This window comes from Mirounga angustirostris, unplaced genomic scaffold, assembly GCF_029215605.1.
Source record: "Mirounga angustirostris isolate CCGP_5_RB_7025 unplaced genomic scaffold, mMirAng1.0.hap1 SCAF_8, whole genome shotgun sequence".
Taxonomy (NCBI): Eukaryota; Metazoa; Chordata; class Mammalia; order Carnivora; family Phocidae; genus Mirounga; species Mirounga angustirostris.
This window is the reverse complement of record NW_026991716.1, coordinates 53552625-53578614: the sequence shown is the minus strand read 5'-3', so window position 1 is coordinate 53578614 and position 25990 is coordinate 53552625. Positions and strand designations below refer to the sequence as shown.

General features: G+C 33.7%; 1 protein-coding gene across 1 annotated transcript in view; it reads left to right on the top strand.

Annotated features, from left to right (window-relative positions):
- The window catches only part of KHDRBS2 (KH RNA binding domain containing, signal transduction associated 2), a 567314-nt gene that overhangs the window by 204880 nt on the left and 336444 nt on the right, over positions 1-25990 (top strand). Inside the window, exon 3 of the mRNA XM_045867060.3 lies at positions 9477-9593. Coding sequence (XP_045723016.1) covers positions 9477-9593 — 117 coding nt within the window. The remainder of the gene's footprint in view (positions 1-9476; positions 9594-25990) is intronic.

Here is a 25990-nt window from a genome sequence, read left to right as displayed (position 1 = left end):
ATTTTATGCTCCATTATCATTTATCAAGGTTGCACCAACTTCCAATGGGCACCTCCATCTTTAGTTTCTCCCCACTCCACTACATCTTTCCCAATCTCCTTTTTTGAGCTTTCTTATGTCCCTGCCTTTTTTCCATGTCCAGCTTCTGCCTCCCTGTTCAAGATTCAGCAAAAACATCAAACTTTCTAACATTCCCAATATGGAAACAAATTCTTCTTCCTTTGAATTCTTGCAACACTTAATGTACTTCTGTTATGGCATTTACCAGCTTCTTTTAAAAATTTTAACAGTTAAGATACATTCCCTTTTCCCCGAATAAGTTTCCTGAAAGAAGTATTTATATCTGGTTCGCTTTGTATCCTCCTACATTTTACAAGTTCTGGGTGCTAAACCAATGTGTTTAATAAAGAACTGAATTGATTCCATCCTTGATTTTATATAAATATGTTTTTGAATGACATTTAGTTTATGACAATATATTGATATTATAGTTAATTCTAAAACACTCTCTCCCCACCATCATTTTCTTGAATACTCATCATTGTCATTTTGTTAAATTGAAAGTGGTCTTCTTTGATAGAGTTCTCTGTAAATTCCAAATGGTATTATTTAATTCTACAGACATAGCTTGATATTTTTGTGGTTGAATAAAGCTCTGTTCCCTTGCTCACCAATGTCCTTTGATGATTGCTGAGATGAGTACCTGAAGTGTTGTCTTTTCCTGTCTATTTATACAGGAAGAATATTTTCTGATCTGCAACTGTGGTCTCTCTTTGTGCAATCTGCCCAGATTTGTTTAACTTTGTTTTAATAGCAACAAACACAAGAGTAGAATACTAAAGGATGACTTAATATTGAATTCCCAAACACAGAACAGCAAGCAGCTCTGTCAATTCCTACTGATTAAGAAGGGGATTTATACTCAAATCAGGAATAGGATGGAGATGAAAATGGTGTTCAAATATAAATATAAAGAAATGTGAGGACAAGAGTAATTTGAGGATCAGGAAATGAGGGAGTTCAGACCCAGTTGTGGCATATGAAAGAATAGGTGAGGCCAGCACAGCAGAGACTTTAGTTCAGAGATTCTTCACAAGTGGCCCTAGTGATCGACCCTGCTCTTTCATCACAAAGCAGATGTAATCTTAGTGTCCACAAAAAGAGAACTAAGGCTAGGTGAATTGCCATTCTATGTAGGAAACAGAGCTGCTGGAATTAGTTTACAAGCATTTCATTAGAAAAATGCCACATGTTTAAAAAAAACGTTTATTTCATACAAGTATTGATGAAATGTTATTAATCATGAAGACATACATTAATCGAGAAGAAAGGATATAAAAGGAGACTGTAGATTCTGGGGTATCCTATACTTAGAGGATGAATTGGTAAACTTTGAAATACATATACCCAATATTATTGAAGTTTATTTTCACCTAATTTTAAACTGTTCTTGGGTTTACTATGTTAAAAATGTCCCTAGGGGAGCCTGGGTGTCTCAGTCGGTTAAGTGTCTGCCTTTGGCTCAGGTCATGATCCCGGGATCCTGGGATCCAGCCTCACCCAGGGAGCCCACTTCTCCCTCTCCTCCCGCTTGTGCTCTCTCTCTCTCTCTCACTATCTCTGTCTCTGTCTCTCTCAAATAAATAAATACTTAAAAAAAAATCCCTAAAATACTTTTCTTAAAATGTCCCCAGTTTTGTGAAAAGCACTTGCTTTGCCACAAATTATGTTTTGTAGCTTTACAAATCCGTTGAAATGTGTTCCTTTGGTTAATAGTACTTGACGTGATTTAAATATTTCCTTTTAGAAAAAAATTAAAAATCTGATTAAAATTGCTCAAAAGGCTTTTTGAATATAAAAGTTATTGCAAAACAACTGTTCAGTGACTTAGCATAAATGAATTTGACATACACGTGCATGTAAACTATCTTTATTCTCCCCATTTGCAGATAAGAAAAATGAAGCTAAGGGACAGTTAAGTAATTCAGCCAAATTTTCGTAGCTAATGTATTTACAAACTGATCTGGCTTCAGAACCATGCTCTTAAGCATTACGCTCTACTTGTTCACTGATGTTGGGCCATTTTACTTATCCAGATAGTAATTGGGAAAAAAAGTTTTCTGAGCCATTCTTCACAGTTGGTTCCAAAAACTGCAGATATTAGGGAAGTAATAAAATAATAGAGCAAACTTAAAGTATGATAAGTAAATACTTGTTTGCAAAAGCGAATGGTAGATTGTCTATTTACAAATTTTAAAAACATATTAAAAGGACTGCATGCTTAAAATAATGTTATATAATTAATGTTACTCATAAAAGATACTTTCCATCAGTTTAAGTTAAATCTCTGATTATAGAGCACCTTCATTCTGTTGGATGATTGTGTTCTATTTCAAAAAGTAGAGTTTGTGAACAAATTAAAAAAGGATATCTCCCTTACAGTTTCAGACAATTGGTTTCAAATTGATCATTGGTTAGAAATGAAGTCACTGTATTGAAATAGAAGTGTTGGGAAATGTGTCACAATAGCTAAGACAAGGAACAGAAACTTCTCAAGAATATGGCCCATGTATGTATTTTGTCAATAACCTATCCTCAGCCAGGATTGCGTGAAATGCTATCTCTTCCTTTCAGTCATAAGCATTCCCAATGGAGACATCACTTTGAGTGCTTTGGTATTTTCTTTTTGATGTTTTACTACTACCAGTAAGGGGCAAGAAGATTCTGTAACAGAGTATTGAAGAAGTCAGTCAAAATTTACTTAACTGGAATTGATCTGTTTGATTTTTTAAGTTATTTAACATTTAATGCATTCAAAGAATATATGTAATTTCATGTAGAGCATAAAACAAAATAAAATGGATACTCATGAACCCCTAAGTTAAAGTCTGTAATATTATCTATTACTTGACATCACCTGTGTGTTTTCCTTTGATCACATTCTCTACTATCCATTCCCAGACGTTACCAAGGCCTTGAATTTTGTATTTATTATTACACCTGTTATTTGAGGAGTAAATTAACTACTTAAGCATTTATTCATAAATAAAACATTATTAATTTTGCTTATTGGGTTTTATAAAAATAGTGTAGTATATCTAGAGCTTGAATTTTTAGCTCAAAATTTTATTTCTAGGATTTAATAATGAAATTTTATGTAGTTACAGGCAATTTATGTTCACTGCTGTAAATATTCCACTACCAATATGTCACAGTTTACTAAATCATCTGTACCAATGTCATGATTCTGGGAGGAAAATAGGATCTACTTTCTATATAATATTACAATCTATAATTTAGAACTAGCATGATGTTGGAAGAGATGAGGGATGGGACTGTAGGAAAATTGCCACCCATGGGCAGTGAAGACTTGACCCTGAAGTTTGCCAGAACCTAGAACCGGAAGCTTAGAGAGATCTGTGGGACTCCTGTATCCACACAGTGGGAACTCATGTAGAGGTCAGTAAAACAGCCATGCTGAACACCATGATTTGCCAAGAAAATTGGACTCCAATTCATGTTCACCTTCTGCATCTCATGCAATTTCCTTTTATTGACAAAATCCACAAAAGGAAGCATATGTGGAAGGGGATCTAGGAAACATAGACATAAAGTGTTGGTATGGGGTTGACAGCTTTCCATTCTTGAATCAATGGCTTTTCCCCAATTATTTTTGCTCTTCCAAGCTTTGAGACTTTTAATATTCTTGTACATGTGCTAAGACTTCTCTACAGAATATACCTAGGAATGGAATTGCTGAGACATAGGTTAAATACATTTACAGATCTATAAGAAAATGCCAAAATGGTTGTATCTTTTACATTCTTATAAGCAGGATATATGAGTCTTTGTGGCTCCACATTCTGACCCATGTTTGGTTTCTGACTTCTTCATTTCTACCATCACAGTATGCATAAAATGATATCTCATCATCTTAACTTTGTTTAAATTCTAATGAGGTTGAAATTTTCATACATTTTTCTTTTGCAATTCTTTCTTCAATAACATTCACGATTTTATCTTTTATCTTTTACGCTGTCTTTTCCTTACTGCTTTATACTTGTTTTTGTAACCTAATACTTTATTGGTAACATGTACTGTAAATAGTTTTCAAATTTGTGACTTATGTTTTCCTCTTCTTTGTGGTATATTTTAATAAGCAGATATTCTTACTTTTAATCAAACTTATTTTACAGTTAGCATATTTTAATGTCTTGCTTTAGAACTCTTAGGCATTATTTCCCTATACTTTTCTGTTAGAAATTCTAAAATTTTGCCTTTCACTTCTAAATCTATAATCCATCTATATTTATATATTTTTTGTTATGGTGTAGGAGGCAATTTCATTATTCTTACTATGGATAGCCAATCATGCTCTGTATTAGATAGTCCCTTCTTTCCTTAGTATATTAGATTCCTATTATTTCTGTAATAGTTAACACAAACTTAGTGGCTTAAAACAAAACAGATTTGTTATTTTACAGTTATGAAGGTCAGAAGTCTAAAATGGTTCTCATGGGTTAAAATTAAGGTGTCCGTAAAACTGCATTCCTTCTGGAGGCTTTAAGGGAGAATCTGTTCCTTGACTCCTACAGCTTGTAGAAGCTACCCTTATTCTTTGGCTCACAGCTCCCTTCCAACTTCAAAGCCAACACTTGCATCACTCCCTCTGACTCTGTTACCTTCTTCTTTAATTTATAAGGACATTGGGCACACCTGGATAATCCAGGATAATCTCTTCATCTCAAGATTCCTAATTTTGTCATAGTTGCAAAGTCCGTTTTGTAGGAGAACGTATTTACGGATCCTGGGTGTTAGGGCATGGACATCTTTAGGGGGCCATTATTCTGCCTTCGTGATCTGTACTGCCCCTTGTATCATATATCATTTAAACATAAGAGTCTGTTTCTGGATTCTGGATTCCATTGCTCTGTTTTCTTACTGTGTTCCAGGACTATACATAATCACACTATCATAATTAATGATAGTGACTCTTTATAATGACTCTTTGTATGTGATAGGCATAATCCTTAACCTATTCTTCTGCTTCTGAATGTTTTGGCTATTTTTGGACTTTGACCTTTTTATACAAATTGTACAACCAATTGGTAAGTTGATCCAAATCCTATTTTAATTAGATTTTAATTAGAACTGTATAGAACCTATAGATATAATTGAAAATACTAGAAATTGAGACTCCTTGTAGATGAACATAATCTGTCTCTCAATCTATTTATATCCATTTGACAGCTTTATTAATGTTTTTTCTATATTCTCTGTAAAGGTTTTGATTATACACAATTAAATTTATTCTTAGAAAATCTTATTTATTTTTTACTAATGCCATAAATGGCATCTCTCTCTTTTTAAAATTACTAATTATATGTTGCTGATGTACAGAATACAATTGATTTTTTATATTGATTTTGTATAAAACACCTTGCTAAGCTCTTTTACTGATTCTAATGATTTTTCTGAAATTACTTTGAGCTTTTTATGTATTTAAATCATATAAACCTTGAGTGGCATTTTGTTTCTTACTTTCTGACATTTATAACATTTATCTTATTCAGTGGCTTAAATCTTCAATGTTGAATAAAACGAGAATGTGCATCTTTACCTTGTTTTTGGTATTATTTTACTATTAAATAAACAATTCTTACTGGTTCTAATAGAAAGCTTCTATTGGGTTAAGGACGTTTCTTTCATTCTTCAGATGATGTGAGTTTTATAATGATTGAAATTGAATTTTATAAAATTATTTTTCTTATTAAATAAAATGTTAGCCTTTTTTTTTTTTTGTCCAAATAAAATGTTAACCTCTTTTTCTCCATTGCCAATATGTGAATTATAATTAGGGGTTATAAATCTTAAACTACCCATGTATCTGTGATAAACACAACTCAATCATTATGTATTTTTTGTATATACAACAGGCCTTGGTTATGCTACTGTTTTGTTAAGTGGGTTTTGTTTCATGAGTGGATTTGCTCTATAAATTTCCTTTTCTGATTTGCTCTTACTATCAAGGATATTAGCCTGCTAACTGAGTAAAGAGATATTTCTCCATTTCTTTCTTGGATAGTCTGCTATTAGCTCACAACCTCAGGAATTTCCTGGGTGAATTTCAAACCTAGCCCCCATACACGGAGGGCAAGAACAGACTGAAGAAAGAGGCAGGCCACTGCAGATTGGTAGTTGAAAAGTTTAATAAGCAAGGGAACTTATAGATGAGGCTTGTCTTGGGTGGCTGCGAAATGAGTAGATCTCAGCACCTGCCCACCAGAATCTTCAGAGTTTATATAAAGACCTTAATAGGGTTCAGTCATGTATACTGTCCAGATGGTCTCCATAATATATCACTATTTCTCAACGCTGTGTCCTTGAAGTGGCTCCTATTGTGGCATCAGTGGGCAGAACATAAATTCCAAGGACAAGTGAGGGGGTAAAGAGCCTCTGGTTGCCAAAATCCAGGTGGTGGGGTCAATCAGCAGTCACATCTTGTCGATGACTCCTCCAACAACTGCCTAGATTGAAATCATGATATATTTTCTAAAGGTCTAGTAATATTCCTTTGTACAACTACCTGGGATTGTTAGTATTTCTTTGTAGGACATTTCATTATGATATTATTTTAAAAATAATTTCCCCTCCATTTTTAATTGAAGTCCTATTTACATACTGTGAAATGTACAGGTTTTAGTGTACGACTTGATGAGTTTTGACAAAAATCTACCTATACTTTCAGCAAAATAGAGAACAATTCCATCACCCCAGATGTTTCCTTCATGCCACTTTCCAGCAAGTCCAAACCTGGCCTTCTAGTTTCCACAGGCAACCACTCTTAGGAATTCTAACACCATATATTATTTTGGCCTCTAGAGTTTTATAACAGTGGAATCTAACATGATATACTTTTTTGTATCTGGCTTCTTTCACTCAACATAATTGTGAGATACATCCATGCTGTTATGTTAATCAGTGACTAATTCTATTTATGTATAAACTTATTGATTTTTTTTCCCCTTGGATGGGCATTGGTTTATTTCTAGTTTAGTGGTGATTGTGAGTAAGGATATTCTTGTACAAGTCATTTTGTAAACATAAGCTTTTATATCCCTTGGTTAAATACCTACATAGAATTTCTGGGTCATAGTGGAACTCTATGTTTAACTTTATAAATAACTGTCAATCTTTCCAAGACAGTTGTATCATTTTAAACTGCTAATAGTGGCTGTCTCCTACTTCCAGATCCTCGTCAACATTTGGTCTTTTTTTTTGTTTTAGTAATTCTGATATGCGTGTGTTTAATTATTGACTTGATAGAGTTTTTTATAGATCTACATACTAATCATTTTTAAAGTTTTTATTTTAATTCTGGTTAGTTAACATACAGTGTTATATTTAAGATACTAATCATTTTTTGCATGTATGCACAGGCAGTATATTCTCCCAGATAATTCCTAAGAAATTATCTATTTAATTTCTTAATGGTTTTTGGATCAGCCAAAGTTTGAGTGAGTGCTGTTTGCTTACTATTAAGCAGCCTTCCCCAGTTTAAATTTGCAAGGGCATTCTTGTATGCTTTCTAACTAGCATTCTTACCATTTTAGTTTTTATGTTCAGATCTATGATAGATCCCAAAATAAAGTTTGCCTAAATGTGAGGTAGGACAGAAAAGGTTTCTTAGTGTTTGTTTTGTTGTGGGTTTTTGTTTGTTTGTTGCATATGAATGTCCAATTGTTCTAGCTTCATTTACTAAAAAGATTTGCATTTCAAATTTTATTGCTGATGCACTTTTGTTGAAAATCAATTTACCTTCTAAGTGTATAGTCTTTCTGAACGTTATACTGTTCCATTTATCTATTTGCCTATAGGTATAGCAGTCCACACTTCAGTACAATATTAAATAAATGTGGTGAGAGCAGACATCCTTGAATTTATCCTAGATTTAGGGGAAAAGCAATTAGTCTTTAACCATTCAATATGGTGTATTATTACTACAGGACTATAGATTTAAAAATATTTCTAGAAAACCTCTGATTTAGAAAGCAGTAACTTAATTTTATTTATCTTTGTTTTTCATTTATCCAACACAGCTTTTGGTGCATTCTAAGCCCCTTGTATTTTTTAAATTAATCAATGAATGATTATCCAAGTCATTTGGTGTGGTAATGTGCCATTCAGTAGCTGACAACATACTCTCATAACTGCTCTTATTTCACCTGTTTTTAACCATGTTTCAGGATGAATAAACAAACTGAAAAACCTCCCAGAATTTCCTTTGTAATATTCCTTTGTACAACTACCTGGGATTGTTAGTATTTCTTTGTAGGACATTTCATTATGATATTATTTTAAAAATAATTTCCCCTCCATTTTTAATTGAAGTCCTATTTACATACTGTGAAATGTACAGGTTTTAGTGTACGACTTGATGAGTTTTGACAAAAATCTACCTATACTTTCAGCAAAATAGAGAACAATTCCATCACCCCAGATGTTTCCTTCATGCCACTTTCCAGCAAGTCCAAACCTGGCCTTCTAGTTTCCACAGGCAACCACTCTTAGGAATTCTAACACCATATATTATTTTGGCCTCTAGAGTTTTATAACAGTGGAATCTAACAAATCTAACAAACAAATTGTTTTGTATATATGTGGTATCAGTAGTGTTTTAAAGTTTTCTGTATATGTGATCACATCTTTTATTTTCTGATCCTTAGAACAGCTCTTTAACAGAGAGAATGTAAGATTGAAGAATAATTGAATCGTTTTATGCCTAGTCATGAAATTTGGAATAGAATGTTATAGGCACAGATAATACTTAACAAAAATGAATATTAAATTTTATTTTAAAAATCTACTTAAGGGGCACCTGGGTGGCTCAGTTGGTTAAGCATCTACTGTGGCTCAGGTCATGATCCTGGGGTGCTGGGATCCAGCCCCACGTCAGGCCATCAGGCTCCCTGCTCAGCAGGGGAGTCTGCTTCTCCCTCTCCCTCCCCTTGCTCATGCTCTCTCTCTCTCTTTCTCTCGCTCACTCTTTCAAAAATAAATAAATAAAATCTTAAAAATCTATTTAAAATATTAACCTTTGCAATTTTGAAGGTGCATAGTCTAAAATAATTTTTTTTCAATAATCTGGAGAGAAAAAGCCTTTAGAAATTTGGTAAACCATAGTTCTCCTTAATTTCTTTCTTATAAGTGATCTATTTATTTGATTATGTAAGTACTATATATGATATAGTCAACATATTATTGATTTTGGCAATCCTTTAGAAAAGGTCTCCTTTTTAAAATGGATCCTAGATTAGAGGTCTGAAATAGTTTCGTGTGTGTGTCTATGTGTGTGAATGGCATAACTCTCTTCTGCATGCTAAAGTTTGAAAAGCCCATAACCCATCATTTATTTTTGGTGCAAATTATTATTTTTTTCCACTTTAAAACAGAATTTTCTTGATTTTGTTTCCTAGTTCAATTTTGTGGGGAAATTGCTTGGACCAAGAGGAAATTCCTTGAAGAGACTACAGGAAGAAACAGGTGCTAAAATGTCTATCCTGGGCAAAGGATCAATGAGAGATAAAGCAAAGGTACTGAACTTTGAATTTGATTTTTAACACATACAGGGCCAAACTTATACTCAGTGCCAAATTTACAAGCACATCTGCACTGTTCTTCCATTGTTTCCTACGATTTTCACCTTCTGGGACCACCTTGTTGCACTCTCAGTCAATTCCTCTATTTTCATAAAAATCAATTACCCTTCTTCCCCCCTCCGCCCAGAACATGTAATTCTACATCTTTATTCTTTTTGGTCCTTTGTGTAGGTTGTTGCTAAATCTCCTTACTTTTTCTGTGTCCTCTGTAGGATGTTTCTATATGTCTATGCTCATTTTCTTTAATTCCCTGTCTGGATCCCTTTTCTCTCTTCAACTATGTCACCTAATCACATCCATTGTATCATTCTCTTTTTATCTCTATGCACCATTCCACTCTGATCCTCTTACCCGAAGCAATTTCAAATACTTATCTGCAAATCTTAGAGAATTCCACTTATTTTCTGAAATGTTTCAGTCATGTTAAACAATTCATCTGACCCCAAAAGAACAAATAAGCTGAGAAATATATGAACTTTGATGTTTGAAATGATTTATTTCACATCTGAACTACATCATTTTCCCATTTTATAAAGTGATAGCAATTTTCTCTGTGTTAAAATTCATTGTTTTGGAAAAATAACAACCGTTTATAGAGATTTATTCATAAAGGATCTTTTAAAATTCATTGAGAAAGGGTGGATGTATTAGGGTACTTTTTATTTGACCAGGCCATGCTTTTCTGATTTGATATGTTACCATGGAAAATAAAATGTTCAAACTGTTATTTCTGATTATGGGAATTACTTAGGAAAATTGTTTAGGTGTTCTCTCTTTTAACTATTAATGTGAAATCTTGAAGAAAGTTATAGTAGGAAATGTCACCAAACAGATATCTCATATCTTACAGTGTATACTTCATTATGTTTTTTTTTTTTTTCACACCTTTTTAAGATTTAGATCAGGCATCATCTCCCCAATGGCGCTTTTCTGAAACTCCTTTGATAGGCTAAATCCTCTCATCACTTAACATATTTTGTTGAAATTTTGTTTCTTTCATTAAACTGTACATTCCTACCAGCCAGAGAAATAAAGTAGTCAGCTTCACATACCCAGAGCATCTGTGTAGGCACTCCATACCTTTCAAAGCAAATGGGTGTTTATTGTTTATTCCCATATACTTGGAATTTTTTTTTTTCTGTCCACAGAGCTTTACATTGGATTTCTTTTTCCCTGTGAGCATGTTAGGAACCAGCATAAGTATTTGAAAATCTAGTTGGAAACGCATTTAGTTCTATTAAGTTTCCATTAGGTTTAATTTACTGATATTAGCTGTTACTTAAAATCCAGCTTCTCACTGATTACTTTTTGGGTGATCAATCATGTTTGTCCATCCTTCAAGCATTTTCATTGTTCCTTTACAAAATGAAAGAAAATGAAAACATATAATAATAATAATGTATTGCACTATACACTATGTTTTATAGACTCTGAATAAGACCTTAATTGCCAAGGGTGGTGGGCACACAGCTGAAATAAAACCACAGACACAGATATGCAAAAATTTACCTTAGGAAACATTTGATTAAAATAAAAATAAATCCTTGGTAAAATATTGATCACTCTGCTGCTATTTTACCTCTCTGCAACATGATCTGATCAGGAAGGAAGATTTTATATGTGATTTTGTTCTTCTAACAAATAAATAAAACTTATCTGATTCTTCAGTGGAAATATATATGTGTGTATGTGTTTATACAGGAATATATTCATGCATTAATTGCAGACGTATTTATTGCTGTGTCACACTGTGTGTCATCTGTAATTTTAGTCCATGGTAATGAATATGACAAAAATTTTTCTCCTCCTAGAGTTTACAATCCAATGGGAGAGACAGACAATAAGTAAGTGAATAAACATTCACTTATAAACAATTTTAATAATTATTATGTATTAAAGTAATACAGATTGTTTTTCTATGTTGGCTCTGCTATTAAGATGCCACACAATGTATGTCTTAAACTTGGTCTTTGTTTCATGATAGAAAGGAGATATTTGGATAGCTATCTAAATCAGGATGAAATAACTATGCAAAAGCATTTCTTACACATCTGCTATGTGCTCAACTGTAGATTACATATTATGTTATGTAGAAAATAAGTATTAGACAGGAGTCAAGCCCTCACAAAACTTTTAATTTAATTAAACATCCTGATCTGTTTCACACTTTCTTTAAAAAAAAAAAAAGTTAAGAAAGTATCAATCATTGAATTAGAAGGTGGAGAGAGTGACATTCTCATTTAATTTAATTTTTACAAATGTAAGAAGACTACTTCATCCTTAGAAAAGCATGAAGTTTCAAGAGTTGTTATAAGATCATTATAAAATTGCATGATATAGAAAATAGTTTTGGTGGTTTGGTGTAGTAAGAAGATTCTAACAAGTTCAATATTTTTATTTGTCTTACTTTGGTTTTGGTGGGCTTGGGGGGAAGCATTCCTTTTCTTTTAGCTACACCTAGCCAATAACTCTGTGAGCAGAGAGAGAAAACAAAAACCCAAACAAAATGAGATGTGGTAATATCCAAGGTAATACCAGTAGCAAAATCCTACCTTATATTCAATATTTTATTCCCATACTGGTCAGATCACTCAATATGTGAACTCACATTTTACCAAGAACTATCCAGGAATGCTTGAACAGAAGCTAACTTTTAAATGGTGATGATAAACATATTCTTACAGAAAATTAGAAAGTAATATATACAGTATGTTTGCAGTATTTCAAAATATCTCAGGAAATTAACTGGCAGTTCAGAAATTTCTTTGAAGTCTGAATCCTTCATACACCATATGGCCAGCCAGTTCTAAATAACCACGCAGCTGCCGGCTTCTCTAGCAGTTGCTTCTTCTTCTTTTTTTTTCCCCTAGCAGTTGCTTCTGAGCAATCTTCAGGGGTAACTTACTGTAGCTTCAGATAGAGTGTTGCTATTTTTAGTGATGCTGATGGCAGAGATTGGTGAGGGAGAACAGAGGAAGCAGTGGTCGGCAGGCTTATCTTTGAAAAGAGTGAGGAACAAACATATTATCTTCAAGAAAAAAGGTTTGCGAGGTTAGAGAAGATCAGACAAAAGCTGAACACACCCAGATAAGAGTGAGATAACAGCAGGGAAGCCTCAAAGTAAATTTCTTGCCTACCTCCATTGTCCTTAAATGGAAATCACAAATAGACATGTTGCAAATAAATTATGTTGTAATGAAAGGTGTTCTGACATTTCTGTTAATAAGCTTGGTTGAAATTATGGAATGCAGTCTTAAAACATGCTGGTGATTATATGTTAAAAGTATAGTGCTGTTTGTTGGAGTTTTATTTGAAAATGTGTGATAATTCTCTAGGCAAGCCTTTCTCTCTTTGATGTGCTAATATCATGTGCAGGTTTCTATTTTATAATATATCTTCTGTATTTGGTGATGGCTACTTTAGTAAATCCTTTCTGATTTCATGGCAATTTGATTTTCATCAACAATAAAATCAACTGAAAACCTTCAAAGTGATGCTGCTGCCTGGTGGGTGTGAACCCATACCAATCATCCTTCTCTCATTTGGCTTCTGGGCTATGCCTCACATCAAATGGCACCATTAGTCTCTCAAATCCTGCTTGTCAGTCAGGCTGGGATCGGTTAGGTAGACTCCTGTTTCAACTTTTTAATATCCTCAGCAACAAAGCAATTTGTAATCCCACAAAATCAAGAGCCCAGACACTCTGATTTTAATTTTAGCTGTGCCCCTAATACACTGCACCACAGATCAGCAATGTTTCTTTTCTGTTTTGCTCTGCAGGACAGAATGCTTAGCCCATCATTACTTCCAAACAGACATAGAGGAATAAGCATTCTTCTTTTTTTTTTTTTTTAAGATTTTATTTATTTATTTGACAGAGAGAGAGAGCACGAGCAGGGGGAGCAGCAGGCAGAGGGAGAGGGAGACGCAGGCTCCTTGCTGAGCAGGGAGCCCCATGCGGGGCTCGGTCCCAGGCCTGGGCTGAAGGCAGATGCTTAACCGACTGAGCCTCCTAGGTGCCCCTGAATACGCTTTATTCTTTGCTTAAGTATCACTTGAGTTTGTGAAGGACAAAGAGTAGATGAGAAATTACAGATAGGTGGGAATTTTTTTTTTTTTAAGATTTTATTTATTTATTTGAGAGAGAGAATGAGACAGAGAGAGAGAGCATGGGAGGGGGAAGGATCAGAGGGAGAAGCAGACTCCCTGCTGAACAGGGAGTCCGATGCAGGACTCAATCCCGGGACTCCCAGGATCATGACCTGAGCCGAAGGCAGTCGCTTAACCAACTGAGCCACCCAGGCGCCCGGGTATTTATTTTTGATCTACTCACTGCATTCTTCTGTTTCTTGGATCTGAACATTGAGAAATTAGAGTAACAGACTGAACGGTCCCACCTGAAGGGTAGGGGAACAATGCACTACAAATAAGTGTTTTGTGAGAATGCAAGGAAACTAGTTTCAATGGCAAACCAACACAAGCGTATCTCATCCTATGATATATTTGAACTCTAAGTGACCAAACAACAAAAATAGTCAAGTTTGAGTTGAAGAGTGAAATATATCATGATACTAGTGTGAAATAATTTCTTACATTAACATCTTCAACCCTTTTATGTACAGTTTGTCATTCACTATAGTGAATGACAAAGAATGAAAAAGAAAAAAAATACCATAAACCTGTCCAGGCTCAGTTCTTCATAAGCTTCAATGGCAGAGAATGAGGTGACAATCTTTTGTATGTTGTGAATCAAAGTTATGTATTACCTTAAGTCATTACTTTCCTCTAGTCTGATTTTATTTACAATTAGACAAATTTATCTTAATTTTGGTAATTAAAGCCTGCTGTTTGAAAACTTCCAAGGACCTAATGTCTTGGCCATAAACCAAGGACTTTACAAAAAATGTATATATCTTTTAAAGTTACTAGTATAATAGCTTTTCCCTCATTGCCACTTGTCACTCACATTTGGCCCGCACCCTTGTTTCCTGTAAGAAGTGAAATGAGGGAATCACAGAATCAAGATCTCTCACACCACATTGCAGGAAATTTTTATTTATTAAGCTATTAAAAATAGAATGTATGAAGACAGAGACATTTCTAGACATTTTACATTTTATAAACCAGAATTGTAATAGTGTATTTCTTTTCTGCCACTGAGAAATTCTATCCCTTTTTGTCCTGAGATGTACTGTCCACCTCAAAATATTGCAACCCAAATTCAAATGAGATATCTCCAGTATTGAAAAGGCCTGAGGATGTCTTAGAAATATTTTACATTCCACATTCTGTGGCAGTTTTAAAGATGGCTGCAAATTCTTTGACATTTCTTTTAGAGAAAGATGAGTAGGGTCTAATGCTCTTCCTCCTGAATCTGGATAGTTTTAGTGACTCGCTAGTAAGAGAAAGACTGCAGAGGAGGTGTCACCTCAGGATTTCTGAGGGTAGGTGGGAAGACACAGTGCACCTTCTGCCTCATTTACAAGAATACTGTCTTTTTTTGGAGCTCTACACTGCCTTGCAAGGATTCTGACAATCTTAAGGCAGCCCCCTAACTCCCCCTGTGAGGAAGCCAGAGTTACATGGAGAGGGAGGTTTTGTATAGGTACCAGTGGGAAATCCCAGTGGAGCCCCGCCTTTGAGTCATCCCAGGCTAGGCATTACACCTGCAAGTAAAGAATTCACCAAATGATATCAGCCTCTAGCCATTTGAGTGATCACAGGCTGTTTGAGTCCTCCTATCTGCAACCCCAGACTCTGGGAGCAAAACAAAGTATCCCCATTGTGCTCTGTCTAAATGCCTCACCTACAGAATCCATGGACATAGTCATAATAACAACATGGTTGTTATTTTAGGCAACTCAGTTTGGCATGGTTATTTATCCAACATTAGACGACTGGAACACATTCCTACAATTTTATTTGTAAAATGCAGAGATTCTCAACATTGTGAGCTAATTTCCAAATACTGGATGTGTTCTCTTCTTGTGTTTCTACTGCCCTCTCATGGCAATTACTAAAGACTGAAAAATTCTGGGGTTTTGTGGGGGTTTGTGTAATTGGTGTTTTGATTTTTTTGTTATTTACTTGCACCTAATTTTAAAGCACATGCCAAAGTTCTATCTCAAAGTTGCCAGTAAAGGAAAAAGGCTTCCAAGAAAGACAATTCAATGATTTCCAGAATGTTTGACTTAAAAAGTATCAGGCTGGTCATAAGGCTGGTCTAAGGCCTTTGTGCCTTCAAATGTCTGCTTTAATAACACGAGACTCAAGGTTAATTGGGTAGGTAATTCTAATTTCTCTGTAAGGCTTCTTAATTTTGTTACAATCTGACAAAGCGAGTACTCCAGATTTCTATCAGGGATGTTAGAGAGATCTCAGAAGGGGAGGGAATTGCACCGTGCAGCAAGTATTGCCCTAAATCAAGATTGGGACAGTTTTCTTTCTTAGTCCCTCTTTTTGACCAAGTCAGATTGTTGAAGGTTTGTCTTAGCCAAGGAAAGGACCATATGGCATTTTTGTTCTGAGAACATTAACTGAGCTTGTTGCTTCATCAGTCTTTTCTTACATTTCTTATAGATGGTGGAATTTAGATAAAGGATCAAGTTATAAAATATACCACCATTAAGATCACCTGCAATCCATATATGGACCCATTGACATTCTTTCTTTCTTTACCAATTTCCTATGTTAGGGAAGAATTTCTAAGTAGAATCCTAAGGTGATTCAATTTACTGATACACATTTATATATTATTAATGTATTTTATATTATTTAGTGCTACATATATGCTTAGTTGGCCTATCTCTCTCAATATATATTTTTAAGTATTAATATTTGCTTTGCTTTTTTAAATTGGACCCAATCTTTGCTTTGCCCACACATTGCAAATTCCAGTAGATTCATGAATAACCAAAGCAAAGTAATAGGCCCGTATGAATAGACAATGAATATTTTGGGTCTATAAAACAGGTCAAATAAATACATGGATCCAATACACCCGAATATATCATTGCTCTAAAAGGAGAATTGGATAATAGAAAGAAAAATTCTTAATAACTTGATTTTGCTCATTGTAAAAAATAATACATTTTTAGTTTTATGGATAATTTTAATCTCAAACCAAGTAAGAATGGTTATCTAAAATTTTTTTTAAAAAAATAATGATATTTAAACTCCTAGAAAAGCCTTTGATAAAAAGGGTATTACTTACACATTTTTAAAAAGATGATGTTAAATGTTTGTTTTAAATTGTTAGAACTTGACCCCAATATAAGCCGTGTTCTCTGAAGAGAGACTTGGACTACGTGTTCTAGCACAGCTTGGGGAATTTGGAGATACAGTTAAGAGGATAATGGCCCCAAAGTGGGAATGTTAAAGAGAAAGATCCTGCACTTTACTCAAGTGCACTATCAGCACTAATTCAGATTCTGAATTTCATTAGTTGCAGTGATGTTTTTGACTTTGTATTCTGTTTTCTCTTTATTGTTTTTTTTAATTTCACAATTCATTCAAAAGTTGAATAGTACTCTAGTTTTATCAGTCATAAATATCTGAGTCATTCTTAGTTGAGTAGTGTTGTCATGAATACTTGAAAATTTGTTTGAGCTCTTGACATCCCTTGATAAAAAGTAAAGAGCTCTGTTTTCTGGTTATCATTCATGATGCTACACAGAGCCCAAAGAAAGACAAAGTAGTCAAACTCCTTAGTCTAATGGATAATATTACTGAGTTCGCTTTTGCTTTCTGTGTATACTGGTTCACCAAAAGTAAAATCAAAAAGACTGAGAAAAATGAAAAACCCAAGACACAAATGAAATTTTATATATTTTGCTATGAACACAATCAGTTGTAGCAATTGACTTTTAGCAGCTGGGACAAAGTTTTATATACTTCCAGGGATGCCATTCACAAGGCATTCTTTGTGAACTGCGCCCCTAATTGTCTGATACTGTTTGTCACCAGCACTGAGCCTAGTTACAGGAGTAAGCATACCAAATGTCAATACAGGAAACACTTCCATCTATGTTTTTCTTACTATCTGCAAAGATATTTATTGTTGTGTATATTTTTTTTGTGCAAACCACATTTGTTTTAATTTTGGTAATAGTAACATTTAAATTTTTTTGCTTTTTGAGGTCAGGGTTTTGAGATAAACTGTGAATGTATGCCAGTACTCTGAATGTGGTTTACCCCAGAGAGGGCATACCTAACGTATAGGTGTATAATTGCTAACATCTACAATTCTAGCATCACTGTGGAGTTAAAAAAAATGGGGGGGCAAGCAAAATGTAGCAGTTCATATAGAAAACCTGCAATGTCTCCACAAGCTTTCGTGTTCACATTTCTAAGCCTATTATGCCCTGTATTTGCTGCTTCCTCTTTCTCAACAGTGGGTTGTTTTCTCTTTTTCATGTTTTGACAAAATTTTTTATTTCAATTATTTAGCACTTTTAGGGAATGTTTTTCCCAGTCGTTCTTAATTTTCTTCCTTTCACCTCCCTTAAAAAAATTTTTAAAGCTAAAATAATTTAAAACAAAAAAATTTTCCAGTGTTCAAATGCCAAATAGCTCTCATTTCTATTTCCCTGAACATTACTAAAAGGTGTAAGAGATATTTATTTCCTCAGCAGAACCACCAATATCATATTTACTTAAATCAAATCAAGTCAACAGTCACTACTACCAAACCAGGAGCATAAACAATAAAGAATAAAATAATAAGACCATTGACTGAACATAGTCTACCTTGTGCTGAGTTAATATTTTTAGGATCTCAATTCTATACTATTTTAGATTAAAAGTGATATCCACATTTTTAAAATAATAATAACAATAACAATCTTCAAGCATGTAGAAATTTTTATTTTGATTATCACTTGTCTTTTTTTCATTTTTTTCTTTTCTTTTTTTTATTATGTTCAATTAGCCATCATTTGTTTTTGTTTTTTTTTTTTAAGATTTTATTTATTTATTTGAGAGAGAGAGAGCTTATGAGCCGGTGCAGGGGGCGGGGGGAGGCAGAGAAGCAGACTCACAAATCAATTATATCTAAACTACTCAGTTTTATAGAGGCTAGATGGTGGGACTCGATCCCAAGACTCTGGGATCATGACCTGAGCCAAAGGCAGATGCTTAATCACCTGAGCCACCCAGGCACCCTGATTATCATTTGTCTTAAGGAAAATTTTATAATATGGATTTTTTTTGGAAGGCCTATAAAAACAACATTTACTATCTCACTGAAAAGTCTCTCTAGAAGAAGATGAGCAAAATACAAGTTCCCAGGCTGACCCCTCAACTTTTCTAAGGCTCACGGTTCAAAAGAACATGTATCCGCAGTGGGGAGCACAGCATCATTCTGGAAGTCTCCAGATAAGAAAAAACTATGTTTTGTTGGCAACTCTATATCTTTAGCATGATAATTTGCTGGAACATAATAATTAAACTTGAGCAATCCTTAATATTATGAGGGTGACTGTGGGGTTGTCTTAATTTTCACTGAACTGATTGGAGATAAGCATATGTGCTTCTATATCATATATGTACACACACACATATATTTTGGCTTGTACAATCTTAGATTTGACAGAGAACGTAAAGATGCTAGTTTAATTCATTAATTTTTATAACCAAAATATATTGTTGCCCAAGAGACAGTAATTTGCTTGAGATTCCTGGGAAATTACTAGGAAATATTTAATTATTAGAGGTAAAAAAGAAAACATAAAGATGAGGACCAGTTTCATGAAATATCTTGCTTAACACCCAAGATAAGAAGAAAACAGATCCAAATTACTTTAAATAACATAAAATTACCTACAGGATATAAAAAATTGAGTTGACCATGATTCTTCATCACCATCTAGCCTCTATAAAACTGAGTAGTTTAGATATAATTGATTTGTGAAAATGTTTTCATCTATCCTCTGTACTGTTTATGTACATGCAGTGTGTACCCTGGATGGATGAAAAAGGGCAAGGAAGCACCCTGTGCTCAGAGTGCCTGAGTTAGCAGCCCTTATGTTGGGGTTTAACAGCTGTCTGCGTTTGGTGATAACTCATGCAGGGAAGTGACGTAATCACTTTGCAAGTCTAGTGCCATCCTCAGGGGAAGAGTAGGAGCAGCATGGACTCTTCTGGGAAATCTTCCTGTCTTAAGAGCCCAGAGTTTCCTTTTTAGGAGGAAAGAGTATTTCTCACTCCTTCATCCCTCTATAGTTTTATAGGTCAGAAAATTGATCACAGTATATTTAGCTGCACGTGTAATAGCTACACATTGCTATGAATTCTTGTTAAGATTATAAGCCAAAAATGTCATTTTAGTGCACATATTTTTCCTCTAACCATTGTTTTTGTTTTGTTTTGTTTTTTAAATCACCAGGCCTGGATCATATTTTTTTGCCTTGCTTTTATTAGGGTATAATTTACATACGTGAAAATCTATCACTTTTAAGTGTACAAATGTATATAGTCATGTTTGTGTCATTACCATCAAAATAAAGAATATGTTTGTCACACCAAAAATTTCCTTTGGGCCTTGCTTCACACCCTGGTCCCTGGAGACCACTGGTCTGCTCTCTTTTACCATCCTTTACTTTTTCCTAGAATTTCATAAATTGATTTATACAACATATAGGCTTGCTCCTGAGTCGTTTCACTTAATATAATGCTTTTGAGGATTATCCATGTTGTTGCATGCATCAGTGGTTTGTTCTTTTACATCACTGAGAAATTTTCCATTGTGTGACTATACCAAAATTTGTTTATCCATTTATTTTATGATAATTTAGATAGACTATTATGAACAAGGTTGCTCTGAAGATTCATATATGTCTTTGTATGGAGATATGGTTTCACAATAGAGAATCTGGGAATTACTCATTGAAAGTTAAAGCACTAGGACATTTCTCTTTTTTTTTCTTTTCTTTTTAAAGATTTTATTTATTTATTTGACAGAGAGAGACAGCTAGAGAGGGAACACAAGCAGGGGGAGTGGGAGAGGGAGAAGCAGGCTCCTGGCTGAGCAGGAAGCCCGATGCGGGGCTCGATCCCAGGACCCTGAGATCATGACCTGAGCCAAAGGCAGACACTTAACGACTGAGCCACCCAGCCACCACTAGGAAATTTCTATAATCTTTTTCATTAATATAATATACTTATCACAGGACTATGTATTTTTTAGAAAGAAAGATGTACTCTGAAAGTGTTGGTTATATATTTACTCTCTGATTTTTGGTATGGTTTACTTGACTTTTGTAACATCTATTAGTTCTATGAAAGACTATTTTATTAGTTATTCATTTTTCATTCTGCAAATAATCATTTCTAAATTAAGGTTTGGGAGAATTTTTTTTTTTTTTTCAGCAGTGCCCTAAATTAGGATACAGAGTTCAGATGCAAACTGGAGATTCTGATTCTCTAGTCAGAGATGAGATTTGTTAGATAAATGAAGCCATCTGCATCAATTTAAATAGTTCTACCAAATTGATTCATGAAGTGTCTAATATTTCCATGTAATTAGCAGTGGCATTTTCAAATTTCTATAACTGAGAGGAAAATTTAACCTTCTCTGAAGAATTGCACACTCTAGGGTTGATACTTTAGAAAATTATATTGTTCTAAGGGAATACTCACCAAAGAATTACATCAGACTTTGAACAGATGCTGCAAAATCCCTGTTTTATTGCTGGAGCACCAGAGTGGTGATATTAAAAGTCTTCATCTCCTCCCTCGCATCTGATGTTAAAACAGATTTCCCATTTCTCAGCTCTGACAGTTTAGTGGTGAATCTCTTGTGGCTGTTCCAAAAAAATTCTGCTTTCTCTTCTTTTCTCCTCTACTGTAAAAGTAAACTCTAGTCACTAAGTTCAATGTATATCTTTTTGTTGGGACTCTAAGGAGTCTTCTCCTCTAAGGGAAGATGGAGGGCTTATTTCAAAAGATAATATCTGTTTTTCTCTCACTCAAAGAATTTTATTTTTTAGTAAAGAATTTTATATCTGCATATGCATTTTCACTTAAAAATAAATAAACATGCAAAATCTATATATAATATTAATGGAATTTTATCTATAATTATAAATATCCATAAATATAGATGTTATAATCCATGAGTTTCACATCATATCTCATATAATTGCTTTATTAGGGGAAATCTTAGAGAGTGATTTATTATGAATATCCACAAGTCTGTTAATATGCCATACTCCTGTTTTATCTTTGCTGCTTCGATTTCTGACCTTCTTCTCCTTTGTGCTGCATTAGTAGTACTGAATGCAGATGAACCACCCAGCTATTTTATGTTATAGAGGATAGACATACTTAGATAATTAATCTGGAGAATGTTTGTCGTTCATGGCCTATTGCATGGGAGTTACAAATTAATTTCTAAAACTAGTTATGTTTCCTCATAATGTTAGATATTCATAAATTTTTTAGACATTATAGTAGATGATAAGTGTAGTTTACTCAGAAAATGTTGATACGTTTTGTGAAACAGTTTCATAGGAAGGATGTTCGATAAATCAGGCATGTTTTGTAAATTATTTGAAGGTTTTCTTCAGTGCTATACATCATCCATATTTAAAAACAGACAAAAAACAAAACAAAAACTCCTCTTCCCCAAATATGAAGTAATAAATGTCAATTGGTCATATTAAAGTTGACAAAAAGCTTTATTGCTATCCCAAATATTTTATTGTACCTGTTAACTAAAACTTAGTTATGAATTTTTTTACATTTTTAACATTATTAAATTATGTGCTATCGTAAATAAGATTTGGATAATTATTATATAAAATTTCTAAAATATAAGGCATCCCATACTTAGTGGAATTATACTGTAATTCTTGACCATGGCTGACTTTTTGGAGGATTGTTAACTCTTTAGTTTTAGGATATAATTTCCCAAAATCCACCTGTGCATAAAATGTTACCATTTTTATTGTTTGTCCAAATAATTTAACAGAATTCTAGTTGTAGGTTGGAGCAAGTAGCTTCAAGACACAAGAGAAAAATTAAAATTATGACTTCTTAATCTTGGTTATCTTGAAGACCTGTGTTATTACCCTAAAGCAGAGGGTATTGTGAATTATCCCATGTGTTGACAAGCAAATTTTCACATTCTGCCAAACTGGTTAGTTAAGGTTGAACATTTATTTATTTTATTTATTTTTTATTTATTTTTTTTTAGTTTTGAGTTTTTAAATTCCAGATAACATATAGTGTAATATTAGTTCAGAAGCACATTTTGGGGTTCATCACTTACATATAATACCCAGTGCTCATCATAAGTGCCCTCCTTAATACCATACATAATCATCCATCATTCCCCCACCCACCTCCCCTCTAGCAACCCTCAGTTGAACATTAATTTATTTAAGCAAGTTATTTTCTAGTGGCTTTAAGAAAACAAGTTGCCAGTAAGCATTACTAGTTTGATGTTGCATATACATACCCATATGCAAGCAAACATGCCCTGATACTTTAAAAAGTACAATAAAAATATATGACTGGAAGCTTTGACAAAAGATATATGGCAAATATAACGTAAATAATATATGTAGAGAGAAAATAAATAAAAACAGTACAAATAAGATAGAAAAAAACAAAATACTCACAAATAAATCAGCATCTATACCAAAACTAATTGACAGTTATCCTCCACAAACCCCAAAATGAAAGTGGGTAGACATAAAGCAATGAAAGTTACAAAAGCCTTGTGATATCAGCATTTGTGGGGAGAAAGCAGAAAAAAGGCAATGTGGTGGCTGATGGCACAAGAACAGGAATATTCCCAAGTAACAATATTTTGTCAGGAAAATCTAAGAATAGAAGCTGAACCTTGAGACATGTTTTTATACCTGGATTCATGGGTGAAGTCATTGAATCCACCACAAGATCTGAAGATACTGGAAAAGTCTAGGTTCTATGAACTCTTGAAATTCTAAGACAGCCACACAATGAGAAGCTGAGGTAAGAACCCCAGACTGAGCAAGGAAGATAAAAAAAGGGCAAAATAAATAGAATACTTAAATTAAATGGATCGTTGAGCAGAGAAGGCAGGTTTCAGAAAGCAAGAGGCTGTAATCCCTTTAGAAAAGTAACAAAAGAGGGGGTGGTAGTGTTTACTCCACATACTAAACAGTAAAGAAAATCTCTCTTCACTTACAAATTAGCAACAGAAAAGGATTTTGGCTAAATTTCTTAGGGAGCTATTTTAAGAAATAGATGATGAAGCCTCAAAATGAAAATGAAAACAGACATGCACACAAAATAAGTAAAACATGTAATCACATATTTAATAGCAAACTAAAAAAAAGAAGTGTTGAAATAATATCAAAATTATTTAATTGGGGAAAAGAGAGTTTCATAAAGAGATGACAGGACTGATGAAAGAATTATTAATAGAAGTAAAATGAATTTCAGAAATAAAGAGAAAATTAAGAGAAACAAAAGAATAAAATCATCAATAGGATTATCAAGTCACTGTGTTGTACATCTGAAACTAACATAACATTTTATGTCAACTATACTTTTAAAAAATTTTTTAAAGAGTAACAAAAGAGCAACGAAAAGCAACTAATAATTTCTTAAATTAAAATGTAAGTGGAGAAGGAAGTGATTAGAATTTGAGGGGGGATTTATATAGAATGCATACTGCCATATGTACAGTAGGAGTTCTCAAAAAAGAAAACCTAAGCAAAGGAACAGAATAAAAAGCCATAATAGAATAAAATTTTCCTGGAACTAAAAGCAAGACTTGAAACTACATACAGAAATTGTTCAACATGTACTTTGGAAAACTGGCCATAAGGTATTAGATATAACCTAATAAAAACAAGTAGACTTTAAAAAAAAAAAAGTCTTTGTTCATGAAAGGCAAAAATACTATGTCACTTATTAGAGGGGAAAAAAAATCAGACTATCTCAGCAGTGGTTTTGCCAGAGATAATCAAGTAACATATGTAAGATACTTAAGGAGAGATAATGTGAACTAGGAATTTTTATTCAGCCATACTAACATTTCATACATAAAATGCTTAAATTTTTTGTAACACACAAGAACTAATGAAATATTGTTTCCATAAGTCCTTCCTGAGTAATTTACTACAGAGAACAAATGTAATGGGTTTACTGAGTTATCCGTATGATATATTGCTAAGTGACCAAAGCACAGCCAAGAAAATTATATACAATTCTATCATTTATATAAGAAATGGGAAATATAAACATAAGTAGGTAAATGTAAACTTTGAGCTTGAAGCATCTTGTCATAATAGAAATTAGAAAATCTTTTTATTTCGGGGTTAGGTACAGAGAGGTCTTAGGAACCAACTCGAAATGGTTCCCTCTGTTAAAGACAGGACAATTTGATGGGGCCCCTGGGTGGCTCAGATAGTTAGGCATCTGCCTTCAGCTCAGGTCATGATCCCAGGGTCCTGGGATCGAGTCCCGCATCGGGCTCCCTGCTAGGCGGGGAGCCTGCTTCTCCCTCTGCCTCTGCCTGCTGCTTCCCCTGCTTGTACACAATCTCTCTGTCAAAAATAAATAATATCTTTAAAAAAAAAGACAGGACAATTTGAACATCAATAAGGACAATAATTCCAGTAAACTGAATACATCAAATATCTTTCATTTTGTGATAGAAGCATACAATACCTTCTATGAAAAATACTTAATAGAAAGTTGTATCTGACTTTTATCAAGCCATTAGATATAATTAAAAATTTATATAAAGCATAGGAGAGGGAGGAACATGTTAAGCAACAGAACATTTATATAATAAGCAAAAGCTGAACTGTCACAACACTACAAGGAAAAAAGGAAAAGGGTCTTGGTATCTTCTACAAGAAAAAGATGTGAGGAAGTAAGACAGTTTGAGAGACAACCTAGAAATTAAAAAAAAACAAAAACAAAAACAACTTAGGAACCATTGTGTCTGATCACAATGCATGTACCTAATTTCAGTCCTCCAAATAAGAAACAAAATGTGTAAAAATTATAATTGGATGAGTGAACACTAAATTGATACTATTGAAATTAAAATTTTATTGTTGATTTTCATAGGTGATGATGATATTGTAGTTATGTTTTTTTAAAAAGTTTCTATCCTTTAGAAATGCATACTGAGATAGATATACTTCTTTTGAAAAAAAATGTAGATATGTGGGAGAACATTTTAAATCCAAAAATAAGATTATAAAATGCATTTTCTGAAGTAGTAAGTAGTAATTATAAAAAACTCCTCCCATAGATGGAAAGACGCCAATATCTTTAAAGGTTCTTTCATGGAATATTAAAAGTTAGGAAGAGGAAACTTGTAAGCA